We start from the raw sequence: 20,415 nt of genomic DNA, 5'->3' as shown, positions 1-20,415 counted from the left end.
TATTTAGACATACGTACTGTATCTGGAATGAATAAACTGGTGTAGATTAATTAAATTGTGGACATGGTCCTGTAGGGTATGTGGACTACAGTTAAGGGGGATGACACTGCAGAAATGTGGGGGTGTGAAACCTTCTGTAATTATTATTTATTCAAATGTTCAACACATTACTATTGACACTCACGCTGATTCTTTTCAGACCATGTGAGGAGAGAAGCAAGGAACAGTCTTCTTCTAGCAGCATGTGATCTGCTTTCATCATCTACTCCCCTGCCCCCAAACACACAGATCCACAAGGCACAAGAGCTCTCACTCTGATTCTAGATTTCAAAACGTGGCTCTGCTTTCATCAGAGGTTTGTGGTAAAGACTTCATGGGATCACAGAATCATCTTAATAAAAAATGACTGTATAAATGAAAATGTAGGTGAATGAATAGGATATGAAAATATATAGGCTAAAATGACAGGGTGTTAGCTAGACCATTTCACACATGGGTGAACTGAAAATGTAAAAATGTGACATTTCTGGTGCACTTTTTTTGTTAGATGTCAGTTGATTCCTTTGGTAAAACCCATCTGTTTTGATTTTTTTTTCACTGTTAAGAGAATATTTCCAAAGCTGATGATATCCTATGCTGAATGCTTGTTCAAAAACATAACTTTAGCCAAATTTGAACATTTATACATCACATTAAATTAGATTAGATTAGATTTAACTTTACTGTCATTATGCAAGTGGGCGTAAGCCAATGTGCAGCATCTACCCATAAGCTAGGTGCAAAAATAGACAAGAATAGATAGATAGATAGATAGATAGATAGATAGATAGATAGATAGATAGATAGATAGATAGATAGATAGATAGATAGATAGAGGGTTAAAGCAGAAGTAAGCGGAGTAAGTCTTAAATAGTTATATCTTTCGACAGCAATCACGTATATAGAGTGTTTGGTCTGAAACACGGGTCTGTCAGTCACTCTGCTCTGCTGTAAGCCGAGGAGAAAACTTTCCTTGTATCCTACAACCTTTATCCAATGAGGAGAGAGAACGGCATAAAGGGGCGGTCCTCTCTGTGTGTGCAGCCAAGGGATGCGCGTGAATGTGGTGACGGCGGGGACTGCTAACTCCATCTGCTGACAGGAAGTTAGCCAAAACCACCGGATCGCTTACTTCTGCTTTAAAAGTAGGGTTAATTTAGCTACAGTATTAGTAGGCTACACCTTATGCTATACTTTATGAGTTATTATGTGGCCTATATGTTAAAAAAAAAACGGGAAGGGAATGATAAACACAATTATGTTGAACTGTGTCGTAATTTTTTGTTTCGCAATGCCACAAGTTGTAGGACTACAAACTGGCTAGCTACAAAGGTAACGCGCATGCGCAAGGACCAACGCCCACCGTAGCAGACCGGAAGGCGGAGTGATTCATCTTGACTCCACAGCTCTACACTCATATCTTTGGTATCGTAAACGGCCGCCGCTGTCCGTCATTAAAGGTCGTTCCCGCTGTTAAACTTCAACTCAGGAGTTAATTTTTAAAAATTGCCAGTCCTGTCTCAGCTGCAGCATCCTCACAGGACCTGGAGGAGGACGGAGGTAAGAAAACAAACCCCTTTAGTTAGCATCTCTGTGTTAGCGTAGAGGTATGGAGCTAGCTGTCATATGTGTGTGTATGTAACCAGGGCATTATGGTCTGCAGTCTCACTGTGGAGATTTACCTTCACTCTGCTTCTGTCGGTTTCTTGGTAGCTAGCTAAAGAAAATGAGGAGACACGTGATGCCATGAGGTTGAATGGGAGGAAAGTGATGAACAGGAGTCAACAAGTCTGACTGTAAAGCTACAGGAAAAGAAGCTGCTTCATTTTACAAAGGAAGAAACCTAAAAGAAAGAGCAGGATATTTGGTACAAACACTGCGTCAGTCTCTCTGCCTGTGTGGTAACAGGTTATCAATAGCAACAGGCAGACCTTTATGTTTATTGAACATGTGTTATATTCACTTTGTCGATACAGTAGGCTACTTTTCACGTGAGAGAGCCTACAGTAGCTACTGTGCAAAGGTTTTAGGCAGGTGTGGAAAAAAAAGCTGCATGCTTTTAAAGATTAAGATCAATTAACAAAATGCAGTGAATAAAGAGACGAGAATCCTAAATCAAATCAATATTTGGTGTGACAACCCTTTGCTTTCAACACAGCATCAATTCTTCTAGGTAGGTTCACCTGCACACAGGTTTTAAGTATATTTTAGGGGCTTTATTAATGTGCCTTTAATTGATAGCACAGTGGAGAGAGAGACAGGAAATGGGGAGGCAGAGAGGGGGAATGACATGCAGGAAAGGGCCGCCCGATGCGGGATTTGAACCGGGGGTTGTTGTTCTTCTTTATGCTGATGATGGTAGTTCTGAATGACACTGGCTGAATGTTTGGGGTTGTTGTGAATAAATTTGGGTCCAATCAGACGCCTCACTGATGGTATTGCATGATGGATAAGCATTCAGCATTTTTTCACGCCTGCCTAAAACTTTTGCACAGTAGGCTATTGTACTGACATGAACTGGCTTATACAGTACATACACATGCCTGATTAATGTATGACATACTGTGTGCCAACAGCACCTTACATGAACTGGCCAAAAACTAAATATTAACCATATATATCAAATTAATATTTAGTTTTTGGCAGGTAAACCACTCACTCAGGGTTAGTAACGATATAAAGCTAACAGATCTCCCTTATCAGCACAAAAATGCAAAAAAGACAGAGTTCTGGTTGGTTGTCATCACTCCAGCATGATGTTATCTTTCCTCCTCTTGTCCTCTGAGCAGAAAAAAAGAGGAAGCGTGGACAGATTAAAGTTGGAGCTGTTAAAGGAATGAAGACGAGCTGGTCAGAGCAATGACAGAGATGTGAGAAGGGGCGACACGATCAATACTGTTGAAGACGAACAGCCGCCCTGTCTCTGCTATGGAGCAAGAAGAGGTGGCAACCAGGGAGGATGCAGAGGATGCACAGCTGATGTACAGGATCGAGCGTCCGGTCTATGATGAAGCCTTCATCCAGTCGCGGGTTCTGGAGCGTAAAGAAAAGTCCATCTCCCTCCGAGAGAGGCTGGCAAACCAGTTCAGGTAAGTTTGCATAGAGAAATCAGGTTATTGGAGTAAATCCAGATTTAGATATACTCATTAATTTGGATGCAAAAGATGGCTCAACTGTAGGATTCTGGTAGTTGGTGTAATGTAGATTAAAAATGCCCTTGGTTGCAAATGTTTAGATTGTAAAGATTGTCTTTGTTCAGCAGATATCTTCAGACAAAACAAGCAAACTGAAGACACAGCTTCAGCCTCAGGGACATTGTGCAAAACACTGATTGATAAAGAAAACACAGAGCAAATGTAACGTGGGCGCAGCAGGTCGATCCTGTCTGAACAGGTTTATGCTGTAAAATCTAGCTGTCGTTGTCCAATTTTATCATTAGGATCATTCTCATTCAATCTCCAACTTAAATTTAGTCTGTAAAATATGATACTGTAAAAATGCCCATCACAGTTTCCCAGAAATAAGTGTCCCATGTGTAAACTTCTTGTTTTTGTCTGATTAAGTCTAACAGTATTTAAAGAGCAATGACATACAACATTGTGTATTTCAGAGGCAAGAAGTGGAAGATTTGACAGTTTTGCTTGGTAACCGTCACACATTATAGGGCAGTTTGAACAGTGACACAGTTAAAACATGTTTGTGTAGATGTAAATCACACTGAGGAACACACTGTCTGCTTCCATTTGAGGGTGTGTCCTGTCATTTTTTGAAATATCGCACTTCCCTCCTCTCGAAAAAGAGGTCTTATTATCATGGACTTCCTCTATTCAGGAAAGAGGAATGCCTCCCCTGCACTGGTCAGCCAGGTGCAGCTCATTCAGACCATGACACTTTGTGATTCACTAGATAAAGTACAAATCATTTACATACAGATAGGAAAATGCTCCAACACATGAGGACGCACAGCTTCAGTTTTCTTTAAAGTTTTATAACTGTTGTCGTGGCTGCCACTTAAAGGAATAGTTCAACATTTTGGCAAATTGGCCCATTGCCATAATCCCTATAGTTTCAGGAGTAGGTTCATTACCTTTAATTGTCGGTGCAAGCTGCTCAGGGCTACGCTACGGAGGCTCATGGACTTTCTTGGTTTCCCTCATTAAACTCATCAAATACACAATCCAACAACTCCAAAACGCTCTGGTGGACAAGTTGTGATCTGCACATTCACCACACTATGAGATAATAACACAACGTTACCACACAGAGTTGTTTTCGAGGTGAATTCATGCAAAACTGCTGATTTTCGGCAAGCAGTCTCTGCAATTTCCCAAGAATGTTGAACTATCCCTTCAAATGCACTCAATTAATGTAAATTTAAGAATTAGGATATTGAAAAATCAAGTTTACATAAACTTGTTTTTAGGGATTTAAACTATTTTTTGAAAAAAAAAGACCTGAAATCTTATTTTTCTTTGAATGCAATATCCCAGAACATCAGCATCAACTAGTGGAAGTTAAAGCCAGGGGATTTTCCAGACAGACAATGACTCCTGTATTTCTTAAGTTGAAGCAAAAATGACTAAAGAACAACAAGGTCAGGGTGTTGGAATCAGACAATGGTCTGACTTCAGTCCAGACCATGTGTGACGAGGCATTTGTGAACAAGGAAGTCTAACTGGTTTAAAGGCATTGCAACTAAATATTAACAGAGTTGTGCCGGATGAGACAAGTGAGGCAGTGATCAGGAGTTAAAATCTGTTTGACAAAGGTGTCTGTAAACATCTGTGCTCTCTGCCGCCGTCTAACAATGAATGTGCAGCTCATCGCTGGTAAAAGGCAGTAAAAACATTGATATTGACCCATCATTATCCTGTGCTGATGTAATCGATCCATTTATAGACGCATTTCTCAAGTTCACTTCCTCTAAAACACGCTGCCCTCCCTCCTTACTCATGGTGATTGTCTGTTTTGGGCAGGATGTGAGGATTAAGAGATGTCTTGTCGGTGCGAGGTCGAGGTGTGCCACCTTCATGTGTACACAGATGATCAGGAGCCTCTGTCAAAATGAATCTTTTGTCTCGTGTGGTAGGTGTTCCTCGGAGAAGGCCAGGGCAGCAGCTCTGAGCTTCCTGCCCATTCTGACATGGCTGCCGTCCTATCCGGTCAAGCAGTACTTGTTTTCGGACGTGGTCTCGGGTCTCAGCACGGGAGTGGTGCAGCTCCCTCAAGGTCAGTGTCCCGCGGCCCCCAGCAGCGCCGCTGTTGTACAGTAGCTACACTGTGTTGTACAGTAGCTACCAGCCACTGTGGTCAACTGGACTGACACAAGGGTTAAATAGTAAAGGGCCAGCTGCCAACCCCTGCAGGGCTGCTGTCGGCTTCACGCCGGCTCTGTTTTGGTTTGACTGTAGCTCTGAAGCTGTGATGTAATCACTCTGCTGCTGGGACTGTCAGGTTTACTCCTCTCTCTCTCTCTCTCTCTCTCTCAGGTCTGGCCTATGCCATGCTGGCTGCTGTGCCTCCAGTGTACGGCCTGTACTCTTCATTCTACCCCGTTGTGCTCTACACCTTCTTCGGCACGTCCAGACACATATCAATAGGTAAGAAGGGAGTGCAAAGCCTTTTGTAGAGGCCGTGTGTCAGGGTCAAGCTCTGGTGGGTGCTACCTGCTGTGTGTGTTGTTACGCCCCTTTTACACCAGAATTAGCCCACTGATGAGGTGATTACCTGCTATAATGAGCCAGCAGAGCTTGTTCACAACTCTGGAGAACGATGTCATCATTTGAACACAGATAGACCAGACCTGGGCATTTATGGCCCACGGGTCGGACCCGACACATCAGACCCTTCCATCCGGCCCGTGAGATCAGAGACAGAAATGAACTGATGAGGGGGCGTCGAGTGGTGCAGTAGGTTGAGCAGTCGCCCCATGTGGCTACAGTCCTCGTGCAGTTGGCCCCGATTTGAATCCCGCATCAGGCGGCCCTTTCCTCCCTCTCTCTGCCTCCCCATTTCCTGTCTCTCTCAACTGTACTATCAAATAAAGGCATGGAAAAGCAAAAAAATATACTTAAATAAAATAATAACTGATGAGGCTTATTTTATAGCTGCATAAAATTATCTTAATTTGCTTTTATTTTGAAATGCCAAGCACAACCTAGCTTCCTCCTGTCACACATGGTTTATGTAGTGGTATTAATATTATCATCATAATCATAAAGATTATTATTATTACATGTTTGTATATTCATTGGTCTTAATAAGATGCTGTTTGGAGTCATTATTGATATGATAATAATAAGACCGAGTGCGATGAATGTTTTCTATATTTGATCTTAACTTTAAAATTAAAAGTTACAGGGTGACAAACATTTGTGTGGCCCCTGCAACAATCTGGGTTTCATGCAAGTTTCCTCAAGAATAATTGTCCATCCCTGATATCCACAAATTTCCATGGAAACCATGGAAACGTAAACATACAATTACAGCGGAAGAGCACAACCGGCTTTTACGTTTTTGACGTTCGGAAAAATGTAGATAGACACAAGGGTGAGAGACGGTAAAAAGGAAAGAACACGTCTCATCTCTGTGTGAGACTTCCTCAATTTTGCGTAACTATAAACCTTAAAAAGCTGAAATAGTTGAGTAATATTAATATTCACCTCCTGTGCAGTAGTTATGAAGGAGGAAATTAGTTCTAAAGACTAAAACTGTTTTTGTCCCGGGCTGTAAACATGTTTTTTTTAGTGTACTTTCCAACATGGGCCTTGCCACTTCTTTTCAGATTTCAACTGTTATTACAAAAGCCAAAACAAAGCGAGACAGAGGCCGTTCAGTGCAGTGAAACCAGGCTGCAGCCGCCAGCATCCTTGGAGACAGACAGATTGACTAATCATGAAATGATAAACAGCTGCATAATTTGAATTCAATGAGCGACATTCCTAATTGGGTCATTCCTATCAGCTGGACGGACCAACAGACTTATCTTCTGATGGAGTTTACAGTTCAGCTGCCAGAGTTGGATAACATGAACATAAACTTTGGTATAATTCTCTGGTATAATCCACACAGACACTGAGGTCCTGTGCAGTCTGTGCCGAGCTGTGGTAACCGTGTCCTCGGCTGACACGAGCTCCACCCCTACGTCTGACATCCCAGCCATGCGGCCGCTTTCTCTCCCAGACGCAGCTCCCGGTCGTCGTCTCAAATGTCAGCCCCGACCTGAGAGTTCATCTGATAAATGGGAATAATCAACTAAACCCTGCTCAGACATTTGATGTGAACAATGAACACCCAACAGGGAGCAGCTAGGTGCAGCTAGGTGCAGCTAGGTGCAGCTAGGTGCAGCTAGGTGCAGCTAGGTGCAGCGTGAACCGGCCTCTTGGCGAATCCTGGTCTAATTGCAGGTTTGCCGTTGAAATGTTCCATTTACTGCTCTGGCAGAGGGTGTGAGGGAATAACTGGGCTGCTGTTCAAATGCTAGGCAACGTGGCCTTTTCACTCACAGCGACACACAGACACTCTTAAGAAATCCTGATACTGTACAGGGCCGAGCCTGTACTTAAGTAGGGCTAAGGTAAAATATGTCCGTGATTCAGACACAATAATGTTTGACCAAGGACAGTGGTGTTGGGGTTGGTGTTTGCATTTTCCTGCAGTGACGGGCGACGCTGATAAGAGTCTGTGTGTTTGGGAGACTGATTAAGATAAGACATTTGGCCTGTTACTGTTGTGTGGATTTTGTAAAGTTTGGACTTTTCAGGTTATTCCTCTTCCTCACACATCGTAATACAGATGCAGATGATTTTTTACTCTGTACTGTATCCTCATGAGGACAGAAATTGTCAAAAGCTATCAAGGGTTATCATGTCTGCAGTAACATAAACAGTAATCATGTTTTCATCTCATCTCTATGACATCTCAGTGGTGCTTTGAGGAGTTGTCATTTGGTCCACTGGGATTCAAAGATGGACTGATTAGAATTTGGTGTTCCAAGGTCAAAGGTCACTGTGACCTTACAATTATGTTTCCGAATTCATACACTAATTATAACACAAGTAAACGCAACACAATTTCATATTCAGAAGGTAAGTTCACCCTGAACCATAGGAAGAGACTGTGGTTATACTGACTGCACCGTGGTTGGTTAGTGGAGGAAATGAGTACAAGGTGGTAACTGTGGTTATTGAAACTGTTTAACACATGAACACTCAGCAGTGTTGTTGTTGTTGGCCTGTATTACGTTAAAGAGATCTCTTTAACGTAATACACCACAACATCTATGTGTCTGTTGTTTAGACAAGCCACACTCATTTAATGGGCAGTGATGTGAGAATTACACCGTGCACTTCAACACCACCACCACCACAGTTTGCAGCATCCAAATTGATGACAGGCTGCAGCTGAAGCAACACCTTTTTATTAACATGGTTCAACAAAAACTGAAGGGAGGAGCAGTTGGTGCAGGACTACAGACTAGACTACATGGGTTTTCTCATTATTTTGGTTCTCTTAATCTAGAGCATTTCATTTTCTGTGTGTCACACACAAATCACATGTCATTTAAATGTAAACAGTAACGCAAGGAATCAACATTCAAGGTTTGAAGTCTGTACTATATAAACTTTATTTCATCAGGGCGTGACATTGAGATCAAGATCTCATGTGAACCGCTCTCTTTAGGCTACTATCTGTACTATAAACTAACCCTAACCCTAACCCTATAAAACTCCGCTTCGCGTCGGGCCGAACAACGCCCCTTAGCCGTGGTATAATGAGCATATACCACGGCCTGTCGTGATATATTGCTTAAATATTTAATATTTAAAACAATACCAGATTACCACACAAGCTGAAGACTGTAAAAGTGAATAAGTGGTATTGCCCCCACATAAACCACACAGGATCAGTCCCATGGCTTTTAATCTGACCTTTGGCCCTTTACTGTATGATAACCCTTCTCTGTCTTTACACTGTCCTGTCTAAATAAATAAAAAAAATAGCTACAATTGATCTCCTTTTTCATTTCCCAAACTATAAACTCTTCTGACACAGTGCTTAGTGGTGAGTGCAATATTAAAAAGTGCAGTATAGGTGAACATTTAGTATCACTGTAAAAATGTGACACTTGTAGTTGTACAAGTCAGTGGCTTCATTTCTGGACTCATTTCATTTTGACAGATGACTTTCATTGTCTCATTTGATTTTTTCTTTTTTTTACATGGATACTGTCACAGTTCAGATGAGCTGTTTTAATGTGTTTTTGCTTTCATTTCAGTTGACTTTAAGAAATGAATAGAAATAGAAATAAATAATGTATCGTTATACATTATACAGTAGCAACCTGCTGAGTCCTATAACATATTTGTGTGAAACTTTCAGAATTGCTTTGTATTGACTTGTGACTAAAACTTCTAACACTGAACTTGGCGTTTAGGAAATCACAGAATAAGTTTATGTTGTGATCTGCAGGCACCTTTGCAGTCATAAGCCTCATGATCGGTGGCGTTGCGGTGAGGGAAGCCCCGGACTCGATGTTTTACGTCCTGCCCGCGAACGGCTCCAACATGACGGCCGTGGTGGACGTGGAGGCTCGTGACGCCAGGAGGGTTCAGGTGGCCGTGGTGCTCACCACCCTGGTGGGAATCATCCAGGTCAGTGTCGAAGTAGCCCACCCGCTCGGTGAGCCGCCGAGAGCTGCTGCTCCGTCTTCAACCCCCACAGAGCAGCTCTTATTTGGTTAGAACATCTCAGTAACACGATACAGCCTGCTGAAATCTTCTCACACTCAAACATCACCGTCTGTTCGGGGTGTTGTGACGTCTGAATCACTGTTGATGTTTCCACAGCTTGATTTAATGTTTTTATTAGAAATAGAGATATGTATCTCATCCTTATCTTTTAACCAATCTCTGATTACTTCTTCATTTCTTTTCCTTCTTCCAGATCATCTTAGGTCTTCTCAGATTTGGCTTTGTGGCGATCTACCTCACGGAGCCTCTGGTGCGAGGATTCACCACGGCAGCAGCTGTGCATGTTGTCGTCTCCCAGCTAAAGTACCTGCTGGGGGTGAAGACGCAGCGGTTCAGCGGGCCCCTCTCTGCTATTTATGTGAGTTTAAAGGTTTCTGGGTGTTTTTTTAGTTGCCTCTCTTCAGGGGAACCTTTTATCATGTTTCCTAAATTAAAAAAATAGGGAGATCGCTTAAAGGGATAGTTCAACATCTTGGCAAATTTCCCATTGCCATAATCTCTATAGTTTTAGGAGTAGGTTCGTTACCTTCAATTGTTGTTGCAAGCTGTTTTTAGATCAGCGGAGCAGAGCCGTGAGCTGCTCAGAGCTACGCTACGGAGGCTCATGGGATTCCTTGGTTTCCCTCATCAAACTCATCAAATACACAATCCAACAACTCCAAAACGCTCTGGTGGACAAGTTGTGACCTGCACATTCACCACGCTATGAGATAATAACACAACATTACCAGACAGAGTTGTTTTCGTGACAAATGCAGAGACTGTTGATGAAAAACTACCCCCAACGGGATCGCGCATCAGCGGTTTTGCATGAATTTCCCTCGAAAACAACTCTGTCTCGTAACGTTCCGTTATTATCTCATAACGTGGTGAATGTGCAGGTCACAACTTGTCCACCAGAGCGTTTTGGAGTTGTTGGATTGTGTATTTGATGAGTTTGATGAGGGAAACCAAGAAATCCCATTAGCCTCCGTAGCGTAGCTCTGAGCAGCTCACGGCTCTGCTCCGCCGATCTAAAAATAACCCCTTAAAGCCAAATTTACCTGCGGGTACAAATAAAGCAATGTAATCTACTCTAAAACTATAGGGATTATGGCAATGGGCCAGTTTGCCAAATGTTGAACTATCCCTTTAAATATGTCATAACTGGACTAATGGTCCTGTTTCTCTTGCCCTAGAGCGTCAAGGCCGTGTTCAGTGACATCACCAGCACCAACGTCACCACCGTCGTCCTGGGCCTCGTGTGTATCGTCTTCCTGTACGGAGTCAAAGACATCAACGAGCGCTTCAAAAAGAAACTGCCCATTCCCATCCCCGGAGAGATCATCGTCGTCATCGTGTCGACGGGCGTCTCGTACGGTCTGTCTTTGTCGGACAACTACAAGGTGGACGTAGTGGGGAAGATCCCAACGGGGTAGGTTGTTTTTGATTTTACCATAGTTTTGCGTTTATATATTTTTACTTTGCATCAAATCTACTTCTCTCTGCCTCAGTTTTGTTAAATGAACCCCCTAATGAAAGAATAATAATAACATTTACACCCTATATTGGATGTACTACAGATATTTTCTCATGTGTTACCAGGCTTCTCCCCCCTGCCGTCCCAGAGTTCTCTCTGTTACCCAGTTTGGTCACAGACTCCTTCGCCGTGGCCATCGTTGGATTCTCAATGGGCATGTCGCTCGCCAAGATCTTTGCCCTCAAGCACGGCTACAGTGTGGACGGCAACCAGGTGAGTGGACACATTTGAAAAGCTGCAGGCCCCCGACACACCGAAGTGATCGGGTCACAGTCGGGCCCCCTCAGTAAGCTGATTTCCTAAAGATCATGGAGCTGAGATTTGCTCAGAAGAAAGCTTGTTTCATGCCGTGTGTATGGATGTGATCGCTGCTACAAACAGTGGTGGATCAGTGCAGACATTGAATGATGAACTGGATAGAATTTGTCGGTCAAAGGTCATGCATGTTTTTGGCCACAACTCATAAATTCATACACTAATCATGACACAATTAAACTTTAAATTTCTACAAGGATAAAATAAAGTCAGACATTTTATTATCCAAAAGGTCAAAGGTCAACCTCAGTGGTGGGTCATAATGTTCTGGCCGTGATTCAACACTGTAACTCAGGAAGGGGAGGCTGTGGCTACGTTTCCTGCAGCTTGGCAGAGCTGCAACTGAAGGAGGTAATTCCACTTAGTCACATGGTTTAACAGCCAGCGCTATATGAAACAAAACACTGAGAAGACCGGGCTGCTCCAGCGACGTGTTGTATGGTGGTGCAGTATCTGACAGCGTATGGAGAATCACATGATGATGTTTGGCGATCGTCCCTCTGACTGGTGACTCAGATGAGTTCATTGTGAATTGTCAACGTCTGCCTTCTCATGCGCACACTGCAGATTTTTCCCTGAGTCATTCCTTTGAGAAATATATCTTTTCTTTGCACAATTAGCTGCAGAATAGTTTCATAATAGCCTTCGTTTCATTTGCTCTTCTCTCAGGAGCTGATCGCCATCGGTTTGTGTAACTTCATCAGCTCTTTCTTCCAAACCTTCGCCATCACTTGCTCCATGTCCAGAAGCCTGGTGCAGGAGAGCACAGGGGGGAAAACACAGGTAACACACACACAGACATGATCTAACGTTTTTATTTGTTTCTGTAAAATTATAGTTTAGTAATGAGACATAACACTGACAGTTGGTGTGTGTGTGTGTGTGTGTGTGTGTGTGTTCAGATTGCAGGGCTGCTGGCGTCCATGGTGGTGCTGCTGGTGGTGGTGGCCATTGGTTTTGTCTTTCAGCCCCTCCCTCAGGTGGGTGGAGCTGAGGAGCTGGTGGTGCAGAGCTCAGCATCCTGACACTTTAATTTTCCTCTCAGACTGTTGAAACAATGACCGACACCTCCCATGTTTCAACCAATGAGATGAGAAGACCTTTGTTTCTGCGTTCTCTTGTTCTCATGTTGTGTTATCCTCTGTTTCCCAGACTGCGCTGGCCGCCATCATCATGGTGAACCTGTTGGGGATGTTCAAACAGATCAGAGACATTCCTGCTCTATGGAGAACCAGTAAGATCGAACTGGTCAGTGTCTAAAACCAAACCTTACATCAGAAATATATATTTTTTTACTGTTCCTATTAGTTCACTGTGTTATAGTCAGGATTGTTGTAGATGGTTGTGATTTTTAACTGCCTCTCAAAATCGTCTCATCACCGTGAGCAACGCATGGTTCACCAGAACAACAACAACTCACTGATTTGACTGTGGGTTCAAAACGTTAAGAGTTATGACTGTTTATTAAAGAAGAAAGCATTTTGACCAAGTTACAGAATTGGCATAAATCAGGGCTCCTGATGTAAACAAGAGGAAATATTGTGACACATTTTACCTTCATTAAATAAAAAGCAGTTTGGCTGCTGAAGTTTGGACATTGCCCTTGGACATATTATGACTTCCATCAATTGTTGAACCTGTGATGCAAATTTCAGAAGGAATCTTGATAGTAAATCTAATAAAATCAATGTCCATCCTACTCTACTGATGCCATCTGCTGCTGTATCATTATGAACCCCCCCAAAAAACAATTTCAAACTTTATTTGTAACCGTAAGATCTGTATGTAGCACATTAGTTTACTCAACTCTTCCATACATCCTCCGTCCGTCTGATCACAAGTGGTCTCTCGGGAGGCATGTGGGATGTGGACACATATTTTAAAACCGGTGTGTGTACTGATGTACTTCGAGGTGTCCACGTGTGATCGGATCACTGAAGAACAGCCCTCTGAGCCTCTCTTCTGATTTGCTGACTGTTTTCTGAGTGATGTAATAAAAATATAGCAGATGTCTCATAAAAGACTCAAAGAAACCAAATCCTGGAAGGCTGAGTGGAGCTGTGAGCGCTGCAGAGAGTGGAGGCTGCGTTGTTAGGACATCACAAAGCCACACAAGTCCTGACAGCTGGTTTTAAGGCTCAGTTTTGAATACAAGCCATGTGCATTTCACTGTGGACTGAAGCTTTGATACTCTATTACATTATACGGTATTAATATAGAATGTAGGACCTGCTGTATGATTATAAAACACATGTCAATTTTCTGTTAATGTCTCAGTCTCGATTAGGTTAAATGTTACTGAAGGTAGGTGAGACATGATGAGAGGATGTCAGAGAGGATGCAGCTGTTGTTACTTCACCTGTTGGTTTCTTCCTCTCTCTCAGGCCATCTGGCTCGTAGCCTTTGTAGCGTCTGTGCTGCTGGGTCTGGATTACGGCCTCCTGGTGGCCATCGCTTTCGCCATAATAACAGTCATCTACAGAACACAGAGGTACAGATGACGGACAGCTGCTCGTTTTCAGCCTGAATGTGTTTTTATATCAACTTTATGTCACACATCATAGCGTGTAAATACAGTTTGTATGACCTATACATGTCAGCAGAGGAATTTAAAGGGATACTTCCACATTTTGGTAAATTGACCCATTGCCATAATCTCTATAGTTTTAGGAGTAGGTTTGTTACCTTTAATTGACGGTGCAAGCTGTTTTTAGAACGGCGGAGCAGAGCTGCGAGCTGCTCAGAGCTACGCTACGGAGGCTCATGGTTCTTGGTTTCCCTCATCAAACTCATCAAATACACAATCCAACAACTCCAAAACGCTCTGGTGGACAAGTTGTGAGCTGCACATTCACCATGGTATGAGATAATAACGAAACGTTACCACACAGAGTTGTTTTAGAGGTAAATCCATGCAAAACTGCATATGCGCATTCCCATTGGGTCCAGTTTTTCAGCAAGCAGTCTCTACATTTGCCTCTAAAACAACTCTGTCTCGTAACGTTGTGTTATTATCTCATAGCGTGGTGAATGTGCAGGTCACAACTTGTCCACCATAGCGTTTTGGAGTTGTTGGATTGTGTATTTGATGAGTTTGATGAGGGAAACCAACAAATCCCATGAGCCTCCGTAGCGTAGCTCTGAGCAGCTTGTGGCTCTGCTCCACCATTTTAAAAATACTGTAGCTTGCACCGACAAGTAAAGCTAAAAAACCTACTCCTAAAACTATAGGGATTATGGCAATGGGCCTATTTACCAAAATGTTGAACTATCCCTTTAATGTAAAAGATGTATGGCTGAGGTGTGAGCACCAAAGTTCTCCTGACATCTTGCTCTGTCTTTCAGCCCCAAAAGTGCCGTCCTGGGCCACGTCCAGGGAACAGGGCTGTACTGTGATGTAGATGAGTATGAAAAGGTGAGGCCATTAAAACACCTGACACCTCAGACTGACGCCAGGACGCAACGTTTCCCACCAACACTGAGCTGTGTGATCTGTGTTTGGTTCCCAGGCTGCTGAGTACGAGGGGATTAAGATTTTCCACTCCAACTCTTCAATCTACTTTGCCAACAGTGACCTTTATGTGAATGCCCTCAAGGAGAAGGTAATCCTATCCAGTGTGTGTGTGTGTGTGTGTGTTTAAAATGCAACAGTACAGGTGGTCATTAAATTAGGAGGTAAATATATGATCATTACGCTGCTTTCACCTGTTTTCTAAGGTGAAATTACCTACAGTATAATTCACAGACGTTGTTAAAGCAGGCCATCATTACTGTTACCCAGAGACATGTTGTTATTGGGTTGTGGCTGTGGAAACAATGTCATGGCAGATTGAATGTTTCAAAACAAAAGTCCTGTTATAAATCCTCTGTGGTGTATTTGGAGGTGCTGATGCGCTACACTGTGCTTTACAGGCAGGTGTTTCTGTAAACCTACAATTTGCATATACCGGTAGTTTTATAGCCATTAAGGCCAGTGAAAAATGGCTGAGCACAATTTACTAAGAGCTTGTGCCTTTACGGTGTTTGTTTTATAGCCACTTTTGGCAGAAATATTAAATCTACATTGAAATTCAATTGTGTCTAAGCTGAAACAAACAAAAAAAACATTTGATTAGCAATGGATCCATCTTAAGTTGTTGAACAGCTAATGAGACATTTTACTTTCATTCCAGCTAAACAAATATGTGAAGTAGCCTAAGTGAATGTGTGATTTGCTTGTTTCATTTTGGTTTTTTTTAATTAGTGATTCATGATAGCCAGCTTTGAATGACTGTTTTTCTGGAATCACCTTTGTGTGTTGTGAAGCCAGTTAGGGCAAAGAAACCTTTAATATGCTGACTATCCATGTGACAGGGCTCTGGCTATTATTTGTATTGCTATGTTTAATTTTTTTTATCGCTACGTGTGGTCCTATTGAAGGGTTAGGGTCCGGGTCCATGGTTTGCCACTGGTTTTGTCCCATTTATGTCAATAGGGGGCAGATAACAGTTCAACAGCACCACAGAGAAATGAATAAGGATCATAACAGCATGTTGACCTGGAGCAGTAGAGCTTTTGTACAGTCTGTGTGACAGATGTTGAACCAGATGTAGTGAATATTTCTTATTTAAAACAAAAAATATACATTTTGGGAAATAGGTAAATTCACTGTCTTGCTCAGTTACATGAAAAGAATCAGTCCCACAGTAAATAACGGTCATTGCTCGTAGGGACTGTGGTGATGCATCAGGCTGGTAATGATCAGTCTTCAACCAGTCAGTGACGTCCATCGGCTTTAGGCCTGAGCAGGAAAAGAAGTAGCAATTATTAATCATGTCATACAGAAGAGCAGAATCAGCAGAACTGTGTTACTTCCTCTGTGTTGGTGTGGAAGTTGTCATGTCCTCTGTGTCCAAGTTGTGGAAATGTTCCCAGCAAACCATGACACAGAGGTACAATCTGGATTTTGATTTTTTTTAATAAGCTTGACTATAAAAGTGTAACATCTTACTAAAACCTTCACATAAATCTGTATTAATCCAGTGCTGTTGGTGTCTTCACAGACAGGAGTAAACCCTGAACACTTACAAGCTGCTCGGAAAGCCAGAAAGAAGCAGGAGAAGGCCAACAGCAGCAACAACTCTCCATCTAAGATCTGTGTCAAGGTGACTCTCTGTCTCTGTCTCTGTCCCTGCTCATATGTTGTGTGCATGTACACTATCGGATTTGTTGACAGTGTAAATGTGACGCAGGCAGCATGTTTGCACTAGTGCGTCTGTGCTGTAAGTGATTGTGTAAAACCTTGAAGGACTGGACGTGTTTCCAGTCTGATGTGCAGCAGCAGGGAGGTTTCAACTGACCGTGTTTCTCAGGTTTCACAATCTGTTCCTTTAACTTGGTTTTATCTGAGTCGCCTCCACAGAGCTCCTCTTGTTGACATTACATTAACACTTCAGTCCCTGAGTCTGTCGCCCTCATTTGGCTGATTTTAATTTTTACTTTGGTTGTACAGATTCCCTGTTTCTAGCGTGTTTACTTAGACAAAACCAAACTCTCCTCCGTTGCTTCTGCTTCAGCTGATCATCATTGGATAAATCACAGTCGAAAAAAATGCACACTGTCTTTAGTTTCCTATAATAGCCCTTTACTTCCTAGCAGAGGCTCTGAAGCCAGGGAGTTGGTTCTGCTGGTCATTGTACCGTGTCCGTCTCCTCCCAGAGCGGAGGACAGTCCAGGAAACGTTGCAGGGCTGGTTGCCCTAGAGACGGCAGTAAATTATACTGAGTGTTTATTTTAACACCATAGTCCCCTTGTGGGAACTGTGAGAGAAGAAACATCTTCATTTAGCTACCAAGTCATATACTAAAGTAGGTGTAAGGTAGACATATGAAACTGACACCTACTTTAAGCCCCATAGACAAATTAGACCAGTGTTTTTCAACCTTGTGGGGTCGCCTGTAATTCAAATGGGGTCGTCTGAAATGTCTAGTAATTGATAAAAAAAAAAATACTGATAAATCTTTTAACTACTTATTATGCTTTTTAAAATTATGATTAAAAACACCATTCTCACTTCTCGAATATAAATCGAGTTCAAATAAAAAGCAGCATGAAAAACTCGGGGCTGGCGCATTTGATTGATGGGTCGGACAGAAATTTGTGATGTCAAAATGGGGTCACAAGGCAAAAAAAGGTTGGGAACCACTGAATTAGGCTAACTCAGTTTCATGATAAAAGATACAATATAATCTATCTCACAGTTTTACATCAGTTCCTTTGATTGATTCTAGTACAAGAAGCAGGAGGAGGTGACCCATGAGGTGGTGTCCTACAACCTGGAAGCAGAGGAGCAGAGGAACGGCCAGCCGGGGGACAGGAGCAGCATGTTGGACTGTGAGAGCACCCTCTTCATCCAATCCCCAGGCGCCGTCCACTCCATCATCCTGGACTGGACGCCTGTCAACTTCATCGACTCAGTGGGAGCCAAGGCCGTCAAACAGGTTCTTCCTTTTTCCTCATTTAAAAAAAAATAATGAGCCCTCACTAAGGTCAGGTGAGGGAAGCGCAGATGTTAAGGTTTCACTCCTGTGCTACTACAGTTTTCTTCAGGTCAGGTTATAGAAACCTCCTGTTGTAGAACACATGTGTAAACAACATCATTTCACTTTCACTCTGTCTGTTTCAACAGGTGATAAAGGAATATGCAGCAGTGGATGTGCGGGTGGTTATAGCCGGCTGCAGCAGTAAGTATTCATGATGTTTGTGTCTGTGTTTTATCGAAGTGTGTGTTTACTATTTGTGGAAACAATGCAAATCAGTGGCACAGAGGAATGAGATGGTATCAGAGCTTGGACACACACACACACACACACACACACACACACACACACACACACACACACACACACAATACCTGTTTATAGCATCAAAGATGATGAGGACAATAGTTAGAATATCATATCAACAACTTGTTTAATCCCGGTTTAAAAGGGTACAGTTGCTTCATCTCTGCTTGCATACTCTAACTCAGGAGTTGCACTGCAATTAATTTAGTATGTTGGAGATCCTACATAGTATAAAGGTAGATGAAGGTAGATAAAAAGGCTACAAGCCAGATGACCCAAGAGAAAAGGGAAGATACAGAAATAAAAGCAAATAAATCAACAGGGTATAAAACAGGTGAAATACAACCAGCTGCATCCTGTCTTCTTCCTGTGACAGAGATAAACTGTCACACTGACGTGTGATGATAAGTCAGGTTGATGATGACTGCTTTTTGAGATCTCTCAGCCTCCTTCACTTCACTGAAACAGGTTCTGTTGAAGTGATTCTTGATTCAACAGGTCTGGTGGAGACTGGAGAGTAAAATTGATATCAGGTTTCCAAAAAATTAGGTTTATCACAGTTAGTTCATGATTTAACAAGGGGGGGAATTACTTTTTCACATAGGGCCAGGTTCCCTTAATAAATGAAATCATCATTTAAAAACTGCATTTTATATTTATGTGGGTTATATTTGTCTAATATTAAAAATTGTTTGATGATCTTAAACATGTAAGTGTGACAAATATACAAAAAAGTAAGAAATCAGGAAAGGGGCAAATACTTTTTCATGGCACTGTATATTAATACTGTGAAGTATCAGAGCCTCAGTCCACAGAGAAATACATACTGTAGGTTTCTGTATTCAGAAACTGGGCCTTAAAAACAGCCGTCAGGACTTCTGTAACTTTGTGATGTCACAACAAAGCAGTCACCAAGCTCCACCCCCCTTGACCCACCATCCAACCATATAAGGATTTGTTTTCTCTGAGTGTGTTATCTGAAATCTGCCCTATTTTTATTGGATCACTAAGGAAACAGTCAGCCAATCAGAGGAGAGACTCAGACCCAAGAACATAGTAAGATGCATGGAGGAGGGTTTATTGTACTAGAACATGTTATTTTAATATGTTCCCTTTGGACCATCAGCTGTGACAGCCCTCTGATCTCCACAGCAGTAACTAACTAGCTCAGTTTAATCTCATCTGGATGAATCTTTGTCAGTTTTCGTTGCTGTGATCATCATCGCTGGTCGTTCACTCTGCTTTAATCTCCCAGGAAGCCTGCTGGACGAGCTGGACACTCTGCAGTTCTTCAGCGGCGTCATGACCAGGGACATGGTGTTCCTCACAGTCCACGACGCCGTGCTGCAGTGTCAACACTCGAGCTCCCGCCCGGCGGCCGGCCCAGCCAACCAGATGACCTGACGACGCCTGTGACCGAGGACAAACCGCAGCAGCTCCGACCCCGGGACGGCTGAGGTGCCGTCACCCGGAGCGACGAGCCAGTCTCCACGGGCGTTCCAGCATCACAGAACAATCACCATCACTGAACAGAGGTGATTCAACCCTGTCCAATCTAAGAGACGGCATCTCTGAGGCTTTTATCCAATCAGATATTCAGGATGGAGTATCCAGCTGGGATTCTACAGCTCTACTCCTGTGCATCCTCTGTTTCTCTCTCTGTAGAGGGAGCAGTTTGACAGTTGCACTTTTAACATTAGTTTTTTGTAATAGTGTTGAAGCTCTGACTGGGAGTCAAACTAAGCTGCTGAGAGATTTCAGTCAGAGTGCAGTTTGTGGTAGAAATGTGAAACAGACCAGAAGCTGCGCCTCATCATCATCATGCTGGTATTGTTAAGTGTTAACGGTTACTGAGAAGTTGTGTACTGATAGTTATGTTTTCAGCTGTATTTCTGTGTATATTGTGTATTTAAACCAGCACTGGTCAATCTGCAGTGTCACGTTTGCTGTTACAGGGAACACTAAT

The 20,415-nt window shown here is 42.7% G+C and overlaps 1 protein-coding gene across 1 annotated transcript; it reads left to right on the top strand.

The window, feature by feature from the left end:
- Positions 1 to 1,449: 1,449 nt before the first annotated feature.
- Positions 1,450 to 20,377, top strand: slc26a5 (solute carrier family 26 member 5). Its single transcript, XM_085769681.1, has 18 exons — positions 1,450 to 1,599; positions 2,829 to 3,128; positions 5,129 to 5,268; positions 5,529 to 5,639; positions 9,511 to 9,692; positions 9,985 to 10,149; positions 10,970 to 11,205; positions 11,376 to 11,523; positions 12,295 to 12,408; positions 12,528 to 12,605; positions 12,778 to 12,873; positions 14,010 to 14,116; positions 14,971 to 15,040; positions 15,135 to 15,227; positions 16,668 to 16,769; positions 17,895 to 18,104; positions 18,293 to 18,347; positions 19,705 to 20,377. The coding sequence occupies exons 2-18, from the start codon at positions 2,968 to 2,970 to the stop codon at positions 19,851 to 19,853; spliced, it is 2,217 nt and encodes a 738-aa protein (XP_085625807.1). The 5' UTR covers positions 1,450 to 1,599; positions 2,829 to 2,967; the 3' UTR covers positions 19,854 to 20,377.
- The last annotated feature ends 38 nt before the right edge of the window (positions 20,378 to 20,415 follow it).

This window comes from Trachurus japonicus, chromosome 23 (assembly GCF_045865225.1).
Source record: "Trachurus japonicus isolate A0001 chromosome 23, Traja_1.0".
NCBI lineage: Eukaryota > Metazoa > Chordata > Actinopteri > Carangiformes > Carangidae > Trachurus > Trachurus japonicus.
The sequence above is the reverse complement of the archived record's forward strand: the minus strand, read 5'-3'. Positions and strand labels throughout refer to the sequence as shown.

What these genes read in the sequence shown, in the direction of transcription:
- slc26a5 (XM_085769681.1), top strand. Translation starts at nt 2,968, where the DNA reads ATGGAGCAAGAAGAGGTGGCAACCAGGGAGGATGCAGAGGATGCACAG. An exon ending in ACAGTGTGGACGGCAACCAG is followed by an intron (nt 11,524 to 12,294) that starts GTGAGTGGACAC and finishes CTCTTCTCTCAG; the next exon opens with GAGCTGATCGCCATCGGTTT. An exon ending in GTCATCTACAGAACACAGAG is followed by an intron (nt 14,117 to 14,970) that starts GTACAGATGACG and finishes TCTGTCTTTCAG; the next exon opens with CCCCAAAAGTGCCGTCCTGG.